This window comes from Microplitis mediator, chromosome 10, assembly GCF_029852145.1.
Source record: "Microplitis mediator isolate UGA2020A chromosome 10, iyMicMedi2.1, whole genome shotgun sequence".
Lineage (NCBI taxonomy): Eukaryota > Metazoa > Arthropoda > Insecta > Hymenoptera > Braconidae > Microplitis > Microplitis mediator.
The window spans coordinates 2,959,756-2,976,616 of record NC_079978.1 but is presented as its reverse complement, the minus strand read 5'-3'; the positions used below and the strand labels follow the sequence as shown (position 1 = coordinate 2,976,616).

The following is a 16,861-nucleotide window of genomic DNA, read 5'->3' as shown; positions in this document are numbered from 1 at the left end:
AAATTGGCGCATTATGAGTGCGGTTATTGCAATGACATACACAGTAAACTCTAATGATCATTTACTGAGTGCTGTTCCTAGGAAATAAATTAATAGAATAGACTTTGTAAATTGTTATTGCAATAATAATTAATTTTTCTGGAGTCTCAAAAAGTTCCAACCATTCAATTGGTTCGTCGCTTAGAAGATACTCAATCCCTGAATCAAGATTCAAATAGGATTTTTTAAGCAGTTCAATATTTTCTACAGTAAAAATCCGTACATGACCTGTAAATAAAGGACTGTAACATCTCCGTTGAAGAAAAAGTTTTAATTGATCATTGCATACCTGATTTGAATCCCAAAATCAAAACTTTTCCGTGTAATATGCCGGAAGTTACGACATTTTCGCCACCAAATTTTTCAAATGGATAATGCACACTCCAGTTGGATCGCGGGTTGTAAAATATGAGAGAACTTATGATCTTACCTTCAACGGAAAAAAAACTTTTTTACTTTTTTTATTCATAACCATACACATGATTACAAAATTTAATATTTTGTCTTTTAAAATTTTTAATAAAATAAAAACCAACGTCTGATCCGCAAAATAACATTGGAAGTAAGAAACGAATATACGGAATGAATATGATAAAATCCAGTGTATGATGTCACGTCATGATGTGACATACTGTTCTCTTCAATCAAGTTATTGCCTTCATCAGGTGTTGGTAATCGATAATTCAACAAAGTTACGATCCTTGGATCTTCTGCTACAATCATTATCTGCAATTGACTATAAGAATTTCCTTAAGACTAAAAAAAAATTTTTGGCACGGGAATTTTGTTCTCGCTTTAAGAAATTTTTTCTTGCTCCACGAAAATTATTTCTCGTCTCGAAATAAATTTTTTTTTTAATTTATATTGCAAAAATTTTCTTGGAGTGAATAAAAATTCTTTGTGACAAGAAATCCTTTTTTTATGTCTCTGGTGAAAATTTTTCGGACTTCTGTCCGAAAAAGTCTTTAGAACTCTAGAACTGAGTTTTTCAGACAGAAGTCCGAAAAATTTTCTCCAGGGGTGTCTTCTACTCTGACCTTCTCTACATGACAAATCTAATTATTGTTTTTTCAAAATTCATTTTCATTTATAAAACTTACTTTGTTGTTTTCTGTGAATAATTTAATGGTGTTCAAACCTTCTTCTAATCGCTCCATTATAGGATATGCTGCAATACCATCATCAGTATTTTTGTATTCTTATAAACGTCCGTAGTTCATAATAAATAATCTATCGATTGTACCGGAGCTAATAAATGTAGTTATAGAAAAAAAATTCATTAAATAAAAGTTGTATCATATCACCATAATTATTTAAAATTGAATTTTTCTTTACCATATATATGACCCCTTAGCATTACCGATACACGGAACTTCAACCATGCGAACAAGATTCCAAAATTTAACGTAATCAGGTAAAATAATTGCAACTAAAAATAGCTCACCGGTATCTAAAATAATACAAATTTTTATACATATGAAATTGGCTTTGATAACTGATTCATATTATAAATTAATACTATTGATGATTAAGATTAAAAATATACCAGAAAACCAAAATTTGATGTCTTTTACCGGTTCTTTAAAATCTACTGTACACTCAAGTTCACTTAATTGATTAATATTAAATATCCAAATTATTCCTTTGATACTTCCAACAGCAATGTATTTATCTAGTGAATAAAAAAATTATTTTTATTTTGTCAATCTATTAAAGTGACAAAAGAGTTTTTATTAAGATGATTAATACTTTACCGCAACTTGTAAACGAGACGATGTATTCAGATGAAATTATAAATTTAGGAAGTTCATAATTAAGTTGGATTGAAACTTGAAGTTTTGAGAGTATCATCGACTTTCTATAGGAAATGTAAAGAGAACGCCAGAGTATACGGTCTTCAAGTTGATGATAATTTTCGAAATGAACCATCGGAAATAATCTTGTAGTCATACGGGTGATTGGTTCTGATGGGATTTCATTCAAACATGCGCTTTTCCATACATCCGTTGTTTCAAGAATTTTATCGATAGGTTTTTTCCAATTAATATTAACTCGTTTTAGTTTTTCTAGTACTATCGGATCATTTGTTTTTTTAAAAATTGATTCAAATAAATGTTGAAACAGATCACCGTCCATTTTAATTTTTAAATTCCTGTTTAGATATTTATGAATAAATTATTAACTTCACGGTTTAAATTACTACTTTGAAAAAAGATGACTTTGAGACAAAAAAAAATTGTCTTGTCCTTTTAAAAGACATCTTTAAGGCATCTTAAAGTTAACTCGGTGCTACTTAGCTTGGGTTATCGATGTTACAAAGCCAAGTGTCATTCTGCTCCGACACTTAAAAATTCGCGCCAAACATTCGAGTCAACTCGGCCGAGCTCGGCTCAATTAAAATGATGCCCCCTTCAACTCTCGCCGGCTTCACAACACACCCGACAAAATATAAAGCCGTTGGTTTATCAGCAGTTAACCTGAAAAACACAACTTCGTCAACAGCTTCCGCGTGTTTTTCATATTTCCACATATCTATTATTAATATCCATGGATTTTTATCACAACTGATACATTTTATAAATAAATAACACTTCAATACATATTTATTGATCATTAGTCAATCGTAAAACCGATTATTTTTTTTAAATTTTACCTCCGAAATGGCAGAGTACCTTGCCTCTATTTTCGGTACTGAAAAGGACAAGTAAGTTAATTACGTATATTATAAGTATGAAATATATATATGGTGAATTAAACTACACACATATTCACCCGCTCAATAATTACTACAGTTAATTTATGATTTTTTTTTTATTACAGAGTAAATTGTTCATTTTATTTCAAAATAGGAGCATGTCGTCACGGCGATAGATGCTCAAGGATTCACAACAAACCAACTTTCAGTCAAGTAAATAATATATTATATTTAATAACAATAACTATGTAAATATCAATACTTTGTCATATATTTTCATATATATTTTTTTTATTACAGACATGCTTACTTCAAAATCTTTATGTCAATCCTCAAAACTCAGCTAAAAGTGCTGATGGCTCTCACTGTAAGCAAAAAATATAAATTTTTTGACATCAATTAATTATCATACTTCAGTTTTTTTAATTTTCTAAACGTGCATATTTTTAGATTTTTTTTATCAGTAATTGATGAACTGAATAAATTAAAAAATTGATAATTGTCTGCTAATTTCTGGATCATTAGATCGCGATACTGAATTTAGCTGACGTCTAATAATTTTTTTAATTTTTTTCAAATGTAAATTATAAAAAAAAAATATTTCGAATAATTGCACCTATAGTTTAATAAATTTTCTACATGTGCATATTTTTAGATTTTTTTTTTTCGAATTAATTAGTTTATAGAAAATTTTTAATTGTCTGCTAACTGCAGGATAAATCGATTACTTAATTAATGATGAGTGTGAATGTAGCGGACAATTTTTAATTTTTTAAATTTTAGAATAAATGAATAAAATGTAAGTGGAGTAAAAATTAAAAAATGCATATTTAGATAAACGCAAAATCCGTGTGCGCATTTTTTAAAATTTCATTATTTTAATTAATTAATTTATTTATTTATTTAATTAAAATTCAAAATTGTCTCATGTCTGCTACATTGACACTCATAATTAATGAATATTTATAATTACAGTGGTCGCTAATGTTTCTGATGAGGAAATGCAGGAGCATTATGACAATTTTTTTGAAGACGTGTTTGTAGAGTGTGAAGATAAGTATGGGGAAATCGAAGAAATGAATGTATGTGACAATCTTGGTGACCATCTTGTCGGTAATGTCTACATTAAATTTCGACGTGAAGAAGATGCCGAGAGAGCTGTAAACGATTTGAATAATCGTTGGTTTGGCGGTCGTCCAGTTTATGCTGAACTCTCACCAGTTACCGATTTTCGAGAAGCCTGCTGTAGACAATACGAAATGGGGTAATTTTATTTAATAATTAACTAATCACTCAATCAATTAATTACAGTAAGACATCATTATAAGACTTCCCCTCAATTTGTTGAAACTCGCTCAGAACGCTTCCCCCACCAACAACTCAATAAAAGTTTTGCGCCGAAACCTCGCTATGAGACTAACGACCAGTAAGACTAAAATCGAGATAAAATGAACATACATGAAGATTATAGATAAAATAATTTATTTTCATAAAGAATACTTAAAATTTCGTGGTATTACATAATCAGGGTACGGAAGTTTGTGTTCAACAATAAGAATAAAAGAAAAAAATTGTCTTGCTGGCGGTTTTGTTGCTTGTCTTGCTGGTAGTCTTGCTGATTGTCTTATTGACATATTTTTTCCACAACCTCAATTTCAAAATTCTTTTATGGCATTCGATGTTCGAATATATCTTTTAATTTAATTCACGTGAATTTGCTCGCGATCGTAATTTTGATGTAGAGAAATTTGGGCGAATTCTTACCTTTTATTCTTCTTGTTAAGCACAAACTTCTGTACCCTGCACATAATTAATTAACAGAAAAGAAAGACAAAATTTTGTTTGTTTATGATTATTTATAAAATAGATTCACTGTATAATAGCGTAGAGTTGAACCGAATACATAAAGAAGACGCAAAACGGCGAGTCTTATAGTGAGGTTTGGGCGCAAACCCTGTTGAGCCCAATAGTGGAGGTACCTCAATCCCAAGAATTTTTTTCCCTACTGTATTAATTTTATTTTAATTTTCCAGAGAGTGTACGCGGTCAGGTTTCTGTAATTTCATGCACTTGAAGCCGATTTCCCGCGAATTACGTCGCTACTTGTACAGCCGTAAAAAGGGAGGAAAAGGAGGACGTTCTAGAAGTCGCTCACGATCACGTGGCAGAGATCGCAAGCACAGATCAAGATCCCGCGAACGCCGATCGCGTTCCCGAGACCGACGGAAGGGAGGCGGCCGGGAAGACCGAGGACGTGATGGACGTTCTGGAAGATACTGAACTCCTTCAATTATCACCATTGAAAAATCTTATTTCTTTTGTCTAAATCTGCAACACCAATTTTTACATAACATTAATTTTTTTTATTATAACAATTATGTAAAATTCATGCATTTCTTATTGATGTGTAAAAATCTTTATTTTCTATCAATGTAACAGTTGATAATCTCAACGATAATCAATATTTGAGGGCATAAAATATAATAAATATATAAAGGTTTTTTTATCAGCTTGTACTGTAACAGGTTACTAATAAACCGATAGCAATGATCATTTCCTTTATAATTTAATTAAATAATTTTTTCTAATGAACAGATTTTGAATGACAGCCAAAACAGCAGGCGTTCAAAAAAATTTTTATATTTAAATAAACAATAAATAGAACATAAATTTAATAAAATTCATATCAAGTTTTTTATTTTTTTTAATCTAATTTAATTAGTTTGCAAATTTTGAAAAATGTCTAACGTTTATGAGTGAATGTGACTGACAAGTGGGGAATTTTTTAAATTTTTGAATAAATAAATAAAATTTACGTTGGATAAAAATTAAAAAATGCGTATTTACATCAATGAAAAATCTGTACACGCATTTTTGAAAATTTCATTATTTATTTATTTATTTTAAATTCATAAAATGTCTCATGTCTGCTCCATTACACTCATAGTTTGCTATTTTGAGAAATTGGAGCGCAGACACCTGACAAGATTTTTATTTCTGACCAAGAGTTTTTTAAATCCCAAGTGCGCAAGTTTTCAAATACTTTTCTCTAATTATAAATTTTTTTTTTTTTTAATTCAATTGTTGAAAAAAAAATTCAAAAATTACTAATTGTCTGTTAACTTCATGATACTGAATTATGAGTGTGAATGTAGCAGACATCAGTCAAATTTAAAATTATATATAAATAAAGTAAATAATTTTAAAAATATTTCGAAAAAATGCACTTATTAATTTCAAAATTTTTTAAACGCGCATTTTTAAAAAATTTTTTTTTATTAATTATTTACTCTATTTATTCATAATTTTAAATTTGACTGATGTCTGCTACATTCACACTCATACTAAATTACTGGATGCATCTGCTATCAGTATCAGATTTTTAAAAAAATTAATTAGACGTTAATTACTTTGAGTATCAGTTTTCGTTGAGCAAAAAAAAATATCTAACAGAGGGCACTTTGGTCAATGTTTCCATGAAAATTTTTCTGATAATTGTAAGCATGGCCATTTAAAATGATAAGATCACTGCATTGTTACATCAGAACTGTTACTTGTTTGGTATCTGTCGGACCAGTCGGCATGCCAACACGTGTTTTCTCTTAATTAAACCATTGCAATTCTGCTCCAAACACAAACATGTTAACATAGAATTTATTTAAACATTTATTTATAAAAACCTGGTGTTCTTATTATTAAATATATATAAATTATTTAATGTCTTGTTATTTTATTTATGAAAATTTTTAAATTATAACCTCAAGATGGTTAAGGAACAGTACAGAGAAACTGACGTCGCCAAAAAAATGTAAGTACATTTACTTGTTCATTGCTACTCAGTAAATTTAAATTTCAAAACAGGATCTAAAAGACTTAGTACAGTTTTGATTCTGTACCTAGAAAATTTTAATTGGTCAATTGATATTACAACTAGAGTTTGAAAGTAAATTTTAAAAAATGACTACTCGGTTTGAGTGGTAATTTATTTTAATGATAAAAAAAAATAATTTGTAACTTGTAATTTGTTTTTTTTAGATCTCATGTGACATTTGGAGTTAATAGCCACCATGACATTGCGAGACAAGCGCATATTAATGTTGTTTGTCAACAACTTTATTCAGAACAGGATCATTCGATTATGCCTTACGGTGTCCTGGATCCTAGAATGGTAATATTTATTTCTCTGATAATTATAATAGTATATTAGATATTACATACCAATGATACATGAGTGTGAATGTAGCAGACATCAGATAAATTTAAAATTATAAATAAATAGAGTAAACAATTTTTAAAAATGCACTTGTTAATTTCAAAATTTTTTAAATGCGCATTTTTTTTAAATTTTACTTTATCAATTATTTACTCTATTTATTAATAATTGTAAATTCCCAAGTAGCACAGAGATAACTTTAAGATGTCTTAAAGATGTCTTTGAAAAGGACAAGACAAATTTTTTTTGTCCCAAAGTCATCTTCTTTTTGTACAAATACGACATGCAAATTCTGGTTCTGAAGACAGAAGAGTTGTGTTGTTTTTCTTGTCTTATTTCAATTAAAAAGTCATTTAGATGACTTATTTTACCGCTATTTTATCACTATTTGTAATTTACTCTTTGTTGTCACTAGTGTTACTGTAACTTTAAGAGACACTGAAACTTTAAGTTCCAATGCTGGTGTCATGAAAAATAAATCATTAAATTATTTGTTATTTAATTTAGGGCACCTGTTCAAACGCGAGTAAATGTGTTACTTGTGGGAAGCAACTCAGCGAATGTACCGGACATTTCGGGTACATCGATTTGGAGTTTCCGGTATTTCATCCCGGATATTTTAGGTCTGTCATCGGTATTCTACAATCTATTTGCAAGGTGATTATCATTTACTCGGCTAAATATTCACATGACTTTCAATAAAAATATTTATTTACTTATTTTGTTTACAGAAATGTTCTCATGTCATGTTAAATGATAAAGACAAAGCCTTGTTTATGAACCGTGTGTCGAATCCAAATATCGGTTACCTGACACGGAAAGCCCTCAGAAAACAAATACTAGAGAAACTCAAGAAAGTCTCAGTATGTCCGCACTGTCATGAGCTTAACGGTACAGTTAAGAAAGCAAGTGCGTTAAAAATAATACACGAAAAATTTAAAACGAAGAAACCAGAGCACAAAGTGGTGCTGGATAAATTAGCAGAGTACGACTCTGCTGTAAAGAGCAACAAAGAATTGGAGGGTACACTTCGCTCTACTAATTTTGCTTATGTGTTGACTCCACTTGAGGTACAATTATTTATAAATAAATTAATTAATTACTTAAATGCATTGATAATAATAAAATTTTTAAATTAAACAGGTGTTAGAAATATTCGAACGCATACCACTGTGCGATGTCCCGCTTTTGCTGATGAATCCCAAGTGCGGTATGCCCAAAGACTTGTTGATAACGCGGATACCGGTGCCGCCGATTTGCATAAGACCCAGCGTGTCTTCGGACTTCAAAGCTGGTACGAATGAAGACAATTTAACGATGAGACTGAGTCAGATAATTTTGCTCAATGATAAAATTAGACAATCTAGAGAACGAGGCATGAAGATTCCGCAGTATAATGAATTGTTTGAATTCATTCAGTTTCACGCTGGGTTTTATATAAACAGTGAACTGACAGGAGTTCCTATTGACAAACAGGTAAAATAATTATTCGATTCTGTCGTTTATTCTAGATCAGATTTAATTAAAAATTTACTTAGCAATTAATTTATTTCTCAGCCAACGAAACCGGGCCGTGGTCTTGTGCAGAGATTGAAAGGAAAGCAGGGACGTTTCCGTGGTAATTTATCAGGAAAACGTGTGGACTTTTCAAGTCGTACGGTAATATCACCGGATCCAAACCTACGGATTGAGCAGGTGGGGGTACCAATTCACGTGGCTAAAATTTTGACGTATCCCGAACGGGTCAATAAAGCGAACTTCGCTTTGATGCAACAGTTAATCAGAAATGGACCTGATGTACATCCAGGTGCTAATTTCCTGTACATGTCAAAAAAGAAACTTAAAAGATATCTGAAGTTTGGTGACAGAAATGAACTAGCCCAAAATTTACAGTATGGAGACATCGTAGAGCGCCATTTGCGTGACGACGATGTAGTTTTGTTCAACCGTCAGCCCTCGCTCCACAAATTAAGTATAATGGCGCACAAAGCCAAAGTGCTGGAGCACAGGACATTCAGGTTCAATGAGTGCGTATGCACGCCCTACAACGCTGACTTTGATGGTGACGAAATGAATCTGCATTTACCGCAAACGGAAGAAGCCCGCGCGGAAGCTCTAGTCTTGATGGGAAACAAATCAAATCTTGTAACGCCGCGTAACGGTGAGTTGCTGATCGCTGCGACCCAGGATTTTATAACCGGGGGTTTTATTTTGACGCAGAAAGACACATTTTTAAATAAATCCGAGGCGTGGCAACTGGCAGCTTGTCTTCTGGCGGGTCCAGACTCAAATATGCAAATAGAGTTGCCGCAGCCGGCGATACTGAAGCCGTACGAGCTGTGGACCGGAAAGCAAATATTTAGTTTGATATTACGTCCGAACAAAAGATGCAAAATATTAGCCAACTTAAGAACTCAAGGTAAGGCTGCCACAGCAGACAATGAGTTGTGCGTCCGGGATGGGTACGTCGTTATAAGAAACTCGGAACTGCTGGCCGGTTCAATGGACAAAGCGACACTTGGATCTGGGTCTAAACAAAATATATTTTACGTACTGCTGAGAGATTGGGGTGAGGACGCAGCTACTACTGCCATGTGGCGGTTGGCAAGAATGGCGAGCGTGTTCTTGATGAATCGGGGATTTTCCATTGGGATCGGAGACGTCACTCCAGGTCCAGGATTGCTCAGAGCCAAGCAGGAACTGCTGGACAAGGGGTACGATACTTGTACAGATTTAATAAAACAAATGGACGAAGGAGAGCTGAAGCTCGAGCCCGGTTGCTCGATGGAAGAAACACTCGAGGCTAAGATTCTAAAAGAGTTGTCTCAAATTCGTGACCATGCTGGTAAAGCCTGTCTCAAAGAACTCCACCGCAGCAACAGTCCTCTTATAATGGCGCTGTGCGGGAGTAAGGGAAGTTACATAAACATATCGCAGATGATTGCCTGCGTAGGACAGCAAGCCATCAGCGGCCATCGTGTGCCAAACGGTTTCGAAGATCGCGCGCTCCCCCATTTTGAACGGCACTCAAAAATTCCCGCCGCCAAAGGATTCGTCGAAAACTCCTTCTACTCTGGTCTCACACCAACCGAATTCTTCTTCCACACAATGGGTGGCAGAGAAGGTCTGGTAGATACTGCGGTAAAAACCGCCGAGACCGGATACATGCAGCGTCGGTTGGTTAAAAATCTCGAGGACTTGTGTCTGCACTACGACATGACTGTCAGGAACTCGGCTGGTGATATCGTCCAGGTAATATACGGCGGCGATGCCATGGACCCCACTTACATGGAAGGCAAAGACTGCCCGGTTGACTACAAACGTGTGCTGGACCACGTGTGCGCCAAGTCTCCGTACAAAAACGAAGACCCGTTGGAAGGGGCGGATCTTATGACAGCAACCAACGAATTACTCGCGACGGAAGAATTCAAGTGCTTGAGCACTGAATTCAAACAAGAGTTGGTAACATTCCTCAAAGGTATTTCATGTAAAATAATACGCTGGCGGCATATCCACCCTAGTAAACTACCAGTAACTAAACAGCTAGATCGGATAACAGTCTCGCAGCTGGTTGAGTTCATTCACACGTGCAAAGAAAAATTTATGCACGCAAAGATAGAGCCCGGCACTGCAGTGGGCGCTCTAGCGGCCCAGAGTATTGGAGAACCTGGTACCCAGATGACCTTGAAGACGTTTCACTTCGCCGGTGTCGCTTCTATGAACATCACCCAGGGTGTGCCGCGTATCAAAGAAATAATAAACGCAAATCCCAAAATAAGTACGCCAATTATAACCGCGTATTTGACCGACGACAAGAACGAGGACTTTGCTCGTCGCGTTAAAGGAAGAATCGAAAAAACTACTCTTGGAGAAGTCACTGAATACTTCGAAGAAGTTATCCTTCCTGACGAGTGTTTCCTTCTTATCAGGCTCGCCATCGAGAGGATCAAGCTGCTGATGTTGGAAGTCGACGCGAACTCAATCTACTACACTCTGCGCACGTCAAAACTGAAGTCGCTCTTCAAGAACGTGAGGGTTCACAGCAATTCGGTGATAACGATCACTCCGGTTGCAAACAGCAAGCAGAGCTTGAGTCACTCCCTGAGTTTGCTGAAAGAGGCAGTGCCTAAAGTGGTCATCAAAGGAATGCCGTCGGTCTCGAGGGCGGTCATCCAGAAGGAAGAGGAGAAAGGAAAAAAATTGTTCAAGTTGTACGTCGAGGGTGACAATCTACGCGACGTCATGGCGACCCCGGGTATTGTAAGTAAAAAAACCAGCTCTAATAACACTATCGAGGTCTTCAGAACCCTGGGTATCGAAGCCGCGCGTTCGACAATTATGACGGAAATAAAATTGGTGATGGAAAATCACGGAATGAGTATAGATCGCCGGCACTCGATGCTCGTCGCTGATTTGATGACCAGCAGGGGTGAAGTTCTTGGTATCACTAGACAGGGGTTGGCTAAAATGAAAGAATCTGTTCTTAATTTAGCTTCTGTAAGTATTTATTAAAATTGATAATTGATATTTAGTGAATAGTAATTAATGAGGCGGCTAATTAATTAAACTTTTTATTACAGTTTGAAAAAACAGCAGACCACTTATTCGACGCGGCATATTACGGTCAGAAAGACGCTATTTGTGGTGTGTCGGAGTCAATAATTATGGGAATTCCTGCGCCAATAGGGACCGGGATGTTCAAACTCCTTCATAAAAACGACAAGGATGAACCCAAAGAACGTAAATTATTATTCGATGATCCAGAGTTCCATAAAAATCTTATTAACTCCTAGTAATTGTGTTAGTTTATAATTTATGTTTATACTTATTGCTATTTAATAAAATGAAATTTAATATTTTTAAGTACAACTCTCAATTATTAACAAAATAAATTACTTGTATTCCCTGATTAAAAACTCCGATTGAAACCACTGAATTCCGATAGACTTTCAATCGGAATTCGTTGGTTTCAATCGAAGTTTTTAATCAGGGTTAGTAATAATTCAACTCGTCCTCCAATCAACAGCAAAAATAATCATAATTATACTCATTAATGATACAAAAATTTATTTATTTTTCTCTGATCTCAAAAACAGTTCAGAGTTTCAGATTTTTTTCAATTTTTGATTATAATATAAGTCTACAAAACTATTGGCAGTGAAGAAAAAAAATTCTACGTCCGTTTTTTAGAGTTTCCTGAAGCCGGAGTCGGAGTAAATTAATTTATTTATCTAATGACATCTGATACTCGTAATAATTAATTAGCAAATTTATATAAATTGTAACATTTAATTTAATTACAAACTATGACGCAGTGCGTGTAGGTTGCTATGGTTGCTAACCGTTTGTTTGACCTAAAGCTGATGAGTTCACAATAGACCAGCAGCAAAATTACTCGTAAAAAAATTATTAATTTTAAAAACTAAATGTACATAAATTAATTAACTAATTAATTAAAATTAACAATGGTTAATCAGCATCAGTTTTGGGCAGAGATACGTAAAAATAATCCAAAGTATAAAAAAAAACCCCGAGTCGTTCCAGCCTTTACAATTCAGGCCCTTCAGGTAAACAAAAATATTTTTTAAATCAACAAATTAATTAATTGTAAAAAAAAAAATTCTAGGACAATACTGTAGTAGCGAGACCTCCAAAATGCGGCCTCTATAAGCCGAATCCGCCGAAGCCGTCAAACTTTCGTAAGTTCTACGAGCGCGGTTTGTTTCCGATATCCATAGAAAATGACGCGTCATCAATAACCTGGAAGGTGAACATCGAGGAACTGGATTTCCATCACTACTTGCCCATGTTCTTCGACGGGTTGACTGAAACCGAGCACCCATACAAGTTTTTAGTCGAACAGGGAATATCGGACATGCTGGAACATGGGGGTCCAAAAATACTACCGGTCGTGCCACAATTAATTATTCCAATTAAAAGTTATAGTCAGATATTTGCATGCCCACTAGCTTCTGATAAAGATCAGTAATAAAAATATATATATGGTAATAATATACTATTGCAGATGCTTTGAATACCAAAGTACCGGAAATTATTTGCACGACAATGCGAGCGCTCCAGCGGCTCGTCAGATCCGCGGACTGTGTTGGAGAATCTTTGGTACCGTACTTCAGACAAATTCTTCCGATTCCTAATTTACTTAAGGATAGAAATGGTAATTATTCATTATACTTTTAACAAAGACATCAATTACTTTTTTAATTAATTAATTAATTAATTAGTAAATAATTAACTTAAATGCAGTTAATCTCGGCGAAGGTATCGATTATTCCCAACAACGAGGTGAGAACCCAGCGGATTTAATTCAAGAGACTTTGGAAGTATTAGAAAGATATGGGGGCGAAGATGCATTTATAAATATTAAATATATGGTACCTACTTATGAGTCATGTATGATGAATTAAATATTTTATTAATTGTACGTCGTACAAAAAAATAATTAAATTAATGAATTAATTTAATTGGTACAAAAGCTATTGATTTATAATTTTTTTAAAAATTCGATTTTAATTTATACTTTTCCTGCGTCTTCTTTAAGTGTCACGGTCCTATTGAAGACAAGCTGAAAAATATTTGAATAAATAAATAAATAATTCATTGACATTTAAAATAAATAATTACCTTTCCTGGGCGGGTATCGGGATCGACGGAGAAGAAACCGATTCGTTCAAACTGAAACTGAGTGAATGGTTTGGAAATACTGTCAAGACTTGCGTCGATGTAGCCGACAACTTCCCTCTTACTAGGCGAGTTGATGTCACTGAGGAAACCATTGGGAACTTCATTGGTATCTTCTGGATTTTTGTGTTTGAACAGCCGCTCGTAGAGACGCACGGAAGCCAGTTTGGGTCTGGCGACCCAGTGGATAAAAGCCTTGGGTTTATTTTTTTCGCTGACCGGCTCTTGGCGTACCACCAGACCGGTGATTTTTCCAGCAGCATCTTTCTCAATTCTCTGTAGAGTTAAAACTACTCCTGCATACTTCAAACCCACCGGCTGCTTGGGAGTCAGCCGCCTGAAGCCTCTTTCCTCTAGTTCCCTAAAGTCCGAGGCTTCGATGTAAACAATTTCGTCGAAGGCAATTGAATGCTGCCCTTTTGCCTGATCAGTAGGAAAATCGGCAACGTCTATTTTGGTCGGTGAGTTGTCTTTGAAGTTTGCAATCGTGACTTTGATAGGATCAATCACGACCATGTGTCTAGGTGCCGTGTTATTGAGAACGTCACGAACAGCAGCTTCGAGGACCGCTGGATCTACGACAGCTTGGGCTCCAGTGACTCCCATTTGCGCGCAGAAGTTGTTGATAGCTTCCGATGGGAATCCGCGTCTTCTCAAAGCCGTCAGAGTGAACAGTCTGGGGTCGTCCCAGTCAGCGACGATCCCTTCGTCAATTAATTTAGCGATTTTCCTCTTGGACACGACCGTGTAACTGATGTTCAATCTCCCATACTCCCACTGGACTGGGCAGTAAAGATCCAGGACGTTGCAGAGCCAGTAGTACGAGGATCTACGGGACTGAAACTCTTTCGTGCAGAGTGAGTGCGTGATATTTTCAATGCTGTCACAAAGACAGTGAGTGAAGTCATAAGTCGGGTAGATGCACCATTTATCACCAGTCCGGTGATGCGGAGTATATTTGATCCGATATGCCACCGGGTCCTGCTTACCCTCTTCTAATGTCACTTTCATTCTCAGAGTGGCCTCTCCCTCCTCGAGCATTCCGTTCTTCATGTCCTCGAACAGCTGGAGGCTCTCGGCAACCGGGCGCTCGCGCCAGGGACTCGGTGGAGGATTGAATCCCTTCATCTCCTCGCTCTTCTGGTGGCAAACATACGCATGACCCTTCTCAATCAGCTTCACTGCTAGCTCGTACAACTCCTGGAAGTAATCAGACGAGTGCGTGATCTTCGCAGGTTCGTAGCCCAGCCACTCGACCATGTCACGGATCCCCGTAAAAAATTTCTCTTCCTCTTTCTCGGGGTTGGTGTCATCGTAACGCAGATAGCAAATCCCATCGTGAGCTGCTGCGTACCCAAAATTAATATTTATCGCTTTCGCGTGGCCGATGTGGAGAATCCCGTTGGGCTCTGGTGGAAATCGTGTTCTCACTTTGCCGCCAGTTACTTTCAAATGCTCAGCTAGCAGTCTGTGAGTGTTTGGAGTCACAACGTAACCATTTGTCGTGTAATTTTCACCGGGTTTATGAAAGTGTACTTTTGTTTTCATCAACTCGCTTATTGTCTTCGCTGAGTCACTTGAACTGTCATCAGCAGCTTTAGATTCTGCTAAAAAAAAACAAATAATTTTATTTACAAACAACAAAACTAAAAGTACCAATAAATTATTTACCTTTCTTATCATTTTTCTCATCTTTTTTAACATTTTTTTCCTTGTCTACTTTAACTTTAGCCTGCTTTTGATTTTTGCCAACCGGCGCTTCGTCTTCGGCGGTTTTGGGGCCCAGAATATCGATCATTTGCACCCCGACTTCATTTTTAATTGACTCCCCACTCGCCCACTTCAATGCAGTCCTCACTTCTTGCATCAACGGACCAGAATTAAACCGATACCTGCAATTACCTACAATTAGCATCCCACCAACCAGTACCCATATATAAAATCTCTCTACCTCTTCTCTTTAATTTCGTCCAAATGCTTCTTGATGCACTTCTCAACCTCAGCCTCAACCTGCTCAGGAGTGACAACAACTCCGACTCCACAGGCATCCTCGAACTCTCCAACATCAACATTGTCACTGATGTTGCTCATCAGGTAACTCAGCGCAGCATCAACTCGCTGAGTAGTGTCCAGCTTTTTCTTGACAATATACTCAGACACAAAAGCCAACTTATCAATTATTTGCGCTTTGATCTTCGAGGCCAAGTGATACAACAAAATTCCAGAGTCCTTATCAATCTTTCCATGTTTCTCAGCCTTCAAATAATTAAATTACTTACAAAATAATAATAACAATAATAATAATAAAAAAATTAATTACCTCAGCAATACAAGTCATCAAATTCTTAGTAACCTGGGCATTTTTTAATGTCTCCTTAGCTTTTTGTTCACTTAAACCAATAGTGTTTTTAAGTAACTCCAGCTCTCCCATATTGATAATTAAAAATTAATTAAAAAATTAGAATTTTAAAATTTTTAAATTAATTTCCAGCCAAACTTTTCCTCCAGACGCTAAAAAAAAAACAGAAGAGGTTAAAAAAATTGCTCACGTGTCCAAACACATGGACAATTTTCTAATTTTAAATTTAAATTGCATCATATATTTATTTATATATATAATTATAAATGATTAAAATCAGTGATTAATTTACAAATTTAAAAATTTGAATTTTTTTTTAATTTTAATGACAGCAATAAATAAAAATAATTAAAGGTCATAAAAAATATTTTTGAATATTTTATCATACCCCCAATTTAATATTTTAAATTATTTATATATACATATATATAAATGTATGTGTATATGTATATACACATATATAGTTATAAATTCAATGTGTAAGTAAATGTATATGTATATACAATAATAATGGAATTAGTGTGTGTAAATATATATAATATATAATTATTTAAGAAGTATTGGTATTAATGAGGTGCAGGAACCGGTTCTTTAATTTACCAAGAGCAGAATCCCAGATCCAGATGTCGTTACACTTAACAAGTTCCTCAGACACTTGCACTGGGTTATCAATGTGGTGATCTGGTCATAAACTGAAAACAGAATCAGCTGAAAGCCCAGAAGACTCGGGAAGAAAAAAAAATGCGGATGGTGGGTTGGTGGAATGTCCAATTGTCCATAGATATATGAGTGGTTAAGTTTTATTATATATATATTTATATAAATTATAAGTGATGTCAAGTGAAAGTCAAAATCT

The 16,861-nt window shown here is 35.1% G+C and overlaps 6 protein-coding genes across 9 annotated transcripts; 3 read left to right on the top strand and 3 right to left on the bottom strand.

Annotated features, from left to right (window-relative positions):
* Positions 1 to 61: 61 nt before the first annotated feature.
* LOC130675619 (uncharacterized) lies at positions 62 to 820 on the bottom strand. Its single transcript, XM_057481405.1, has 3 exons — positions 576 to 820; positions 329 to 469; positions 62 to 267 (listed from the first exon to the last, which is right to left on the bottom strand). The coding sequence occupies exons 1-3, from the start codon at positions 760 to 762 to the stop codon at positions 62 to 64; spliced, it is 534 nt and encodes a 177-aa protein (XP_057337388.1). The 5' UTR covers positions 763 to 820.
* Positions 816 to 2,737, bottom strand: LOC130675618 (uncharacterized). Its single transcript, XM_057481404.1, has 4 exons — positions 1,794 to 2,737; positions 1,586 to 1,711; positions 1,375 to 1,489; positions 816 to 1,287 (listed from the first exon to the last, which is right to left on the bottom strand). Exons 1-4 carry the CDS (start codon positions 2,173 to 2,175, stop codon positions 1,239 to 1,241), a joined length of 672 nt encoding a protein of 223 aa, XP_057337387.1. The 5' UTR covers positions 2,176 to 2,737; the 3' UTR covers positions 816 to 1,238.
* On the top strand, positions 2,471 to 5,411 carry LOC130675617 (splicing factor U2af 38 kDa subunit-like). The gene is made up of 5 exons (XM_057481403.1): positions 2,471 to 2,743; positions 2,860 to 2,947; positions 3,035 to 3,101; positions 3,710 to 3,998; positions 4,768 to 5,411. The coding sequence occupies exons 1-5, from the start codon at positions 2,700 to 2,702 to the stop codon at positions 5,012 to 5,014; spliced, it is 735 nt and encodes a 244-aa protein (XP_057337386.1). The 5' UTR covers positions 2,471 to 2,699; the 3' UTR covers positions 5,015 to 5,411.
* Positions 5,412 to 6,190: 779 nt separating this feature from the next.
* Positions 6,191 to 11,805, top strand: LOC130676706 (DNA-directed RNA polymerase III subunit RPC1). The gene is made up of 7 exons (XM_057483147.1): positions 6,191 to 6,542; positions 6,770 to 6,902; positions 7,455 to 7,604; positions 7,679 to 8,017; positions 8,091 to 8,423; positions 8,505 to 11,444; positions 11,528 to 11,805. Exons 1-7 carry the CDS (start codon positions 6,499 to 6,501, stop codon positions 11,738 to 11,740), a joined length of 4,152 nt encoding a protein of 1,383 aa, XP_057339130.1. The 5' UTR covers positions 6,191 to 6,498; the 3' UTR covers positions 11,741 to 11,805.
* Positions 11,806 to 12,277: 472 nt separating this feature from the next.
* Positions 12,278 to 13,372, top strand: LOC130676709 (parkin coregulated gene protein). Of its 2 annotated transcripts, none has more exons than XM_057483152.1 (4): positions 12,278 to 12,514; positions 12,574 to 12,892; positions 12,973 to 13,122; positions 13,212 to 13,372. In XM_057483152.1, exons 1-4 carry the CDS (start codon positions 12,413 to 12,415, stop codon positions 13,370 to 13,372), a joined length of 732 nt encoding a protein of 243 aa, XP_057339135.1. In that variant the 5' UTR covers positions 12,278 to 12,412. The 2 variants fall into 2 exon arrangements, with proteins under 2 accessions (XP_057339135.1, XP_057339137.1); XM_057483154.1 differs by having other exon boundaries at positions 12,279 to 12,514; positions 12,574 to 12,886.
* Positions 13,362 to 16,747, bottom strand: LOC130676707 (probable glutamine--tRNA ligase). 3 transcript variants are annotated; one of them, XM_057483148.1, is made up of 6 exons: positions 16,606 to 16,747; positions 15,967 to 16,157; positions 15,598 to 15,902; positions 15,318 to 15,538; positions 13,590 to 15,253; positions 13,362 to 13,530 (listed from the first exon to the last, which is right to left on the bottom strand). In XM_057483148.1, exons 2-6 carry the CDS (start codon positions 16,075 to 16,077, stop codon positions 13,480 to 13,482), a joined length of 2,352 nt encoding a protein of 783 aa, XP_057339131.1. In that variant the 5' UTR covers positions 16,078 to 16,157; positions 16,606 to 16,747; the 3' UTR covers positions 13,362 to 13,479. The 3 variants fall into 3 exon arrangements, with proteins under 3 accessions (XP_057339131.1, XP_057339133.1, XP_057339132.1); XM_057483150.1 differs by having other exon boundaries at positions 13,590 to 15,250; XM_057483149.1 differs by lacking the exon at positions 16,606 to 16,747 and adding an exon at positions 16,394 to 16,551.
* Between the last annotated feature and the right edge of the window lie 114 nt (positions 16,748 to 16,861).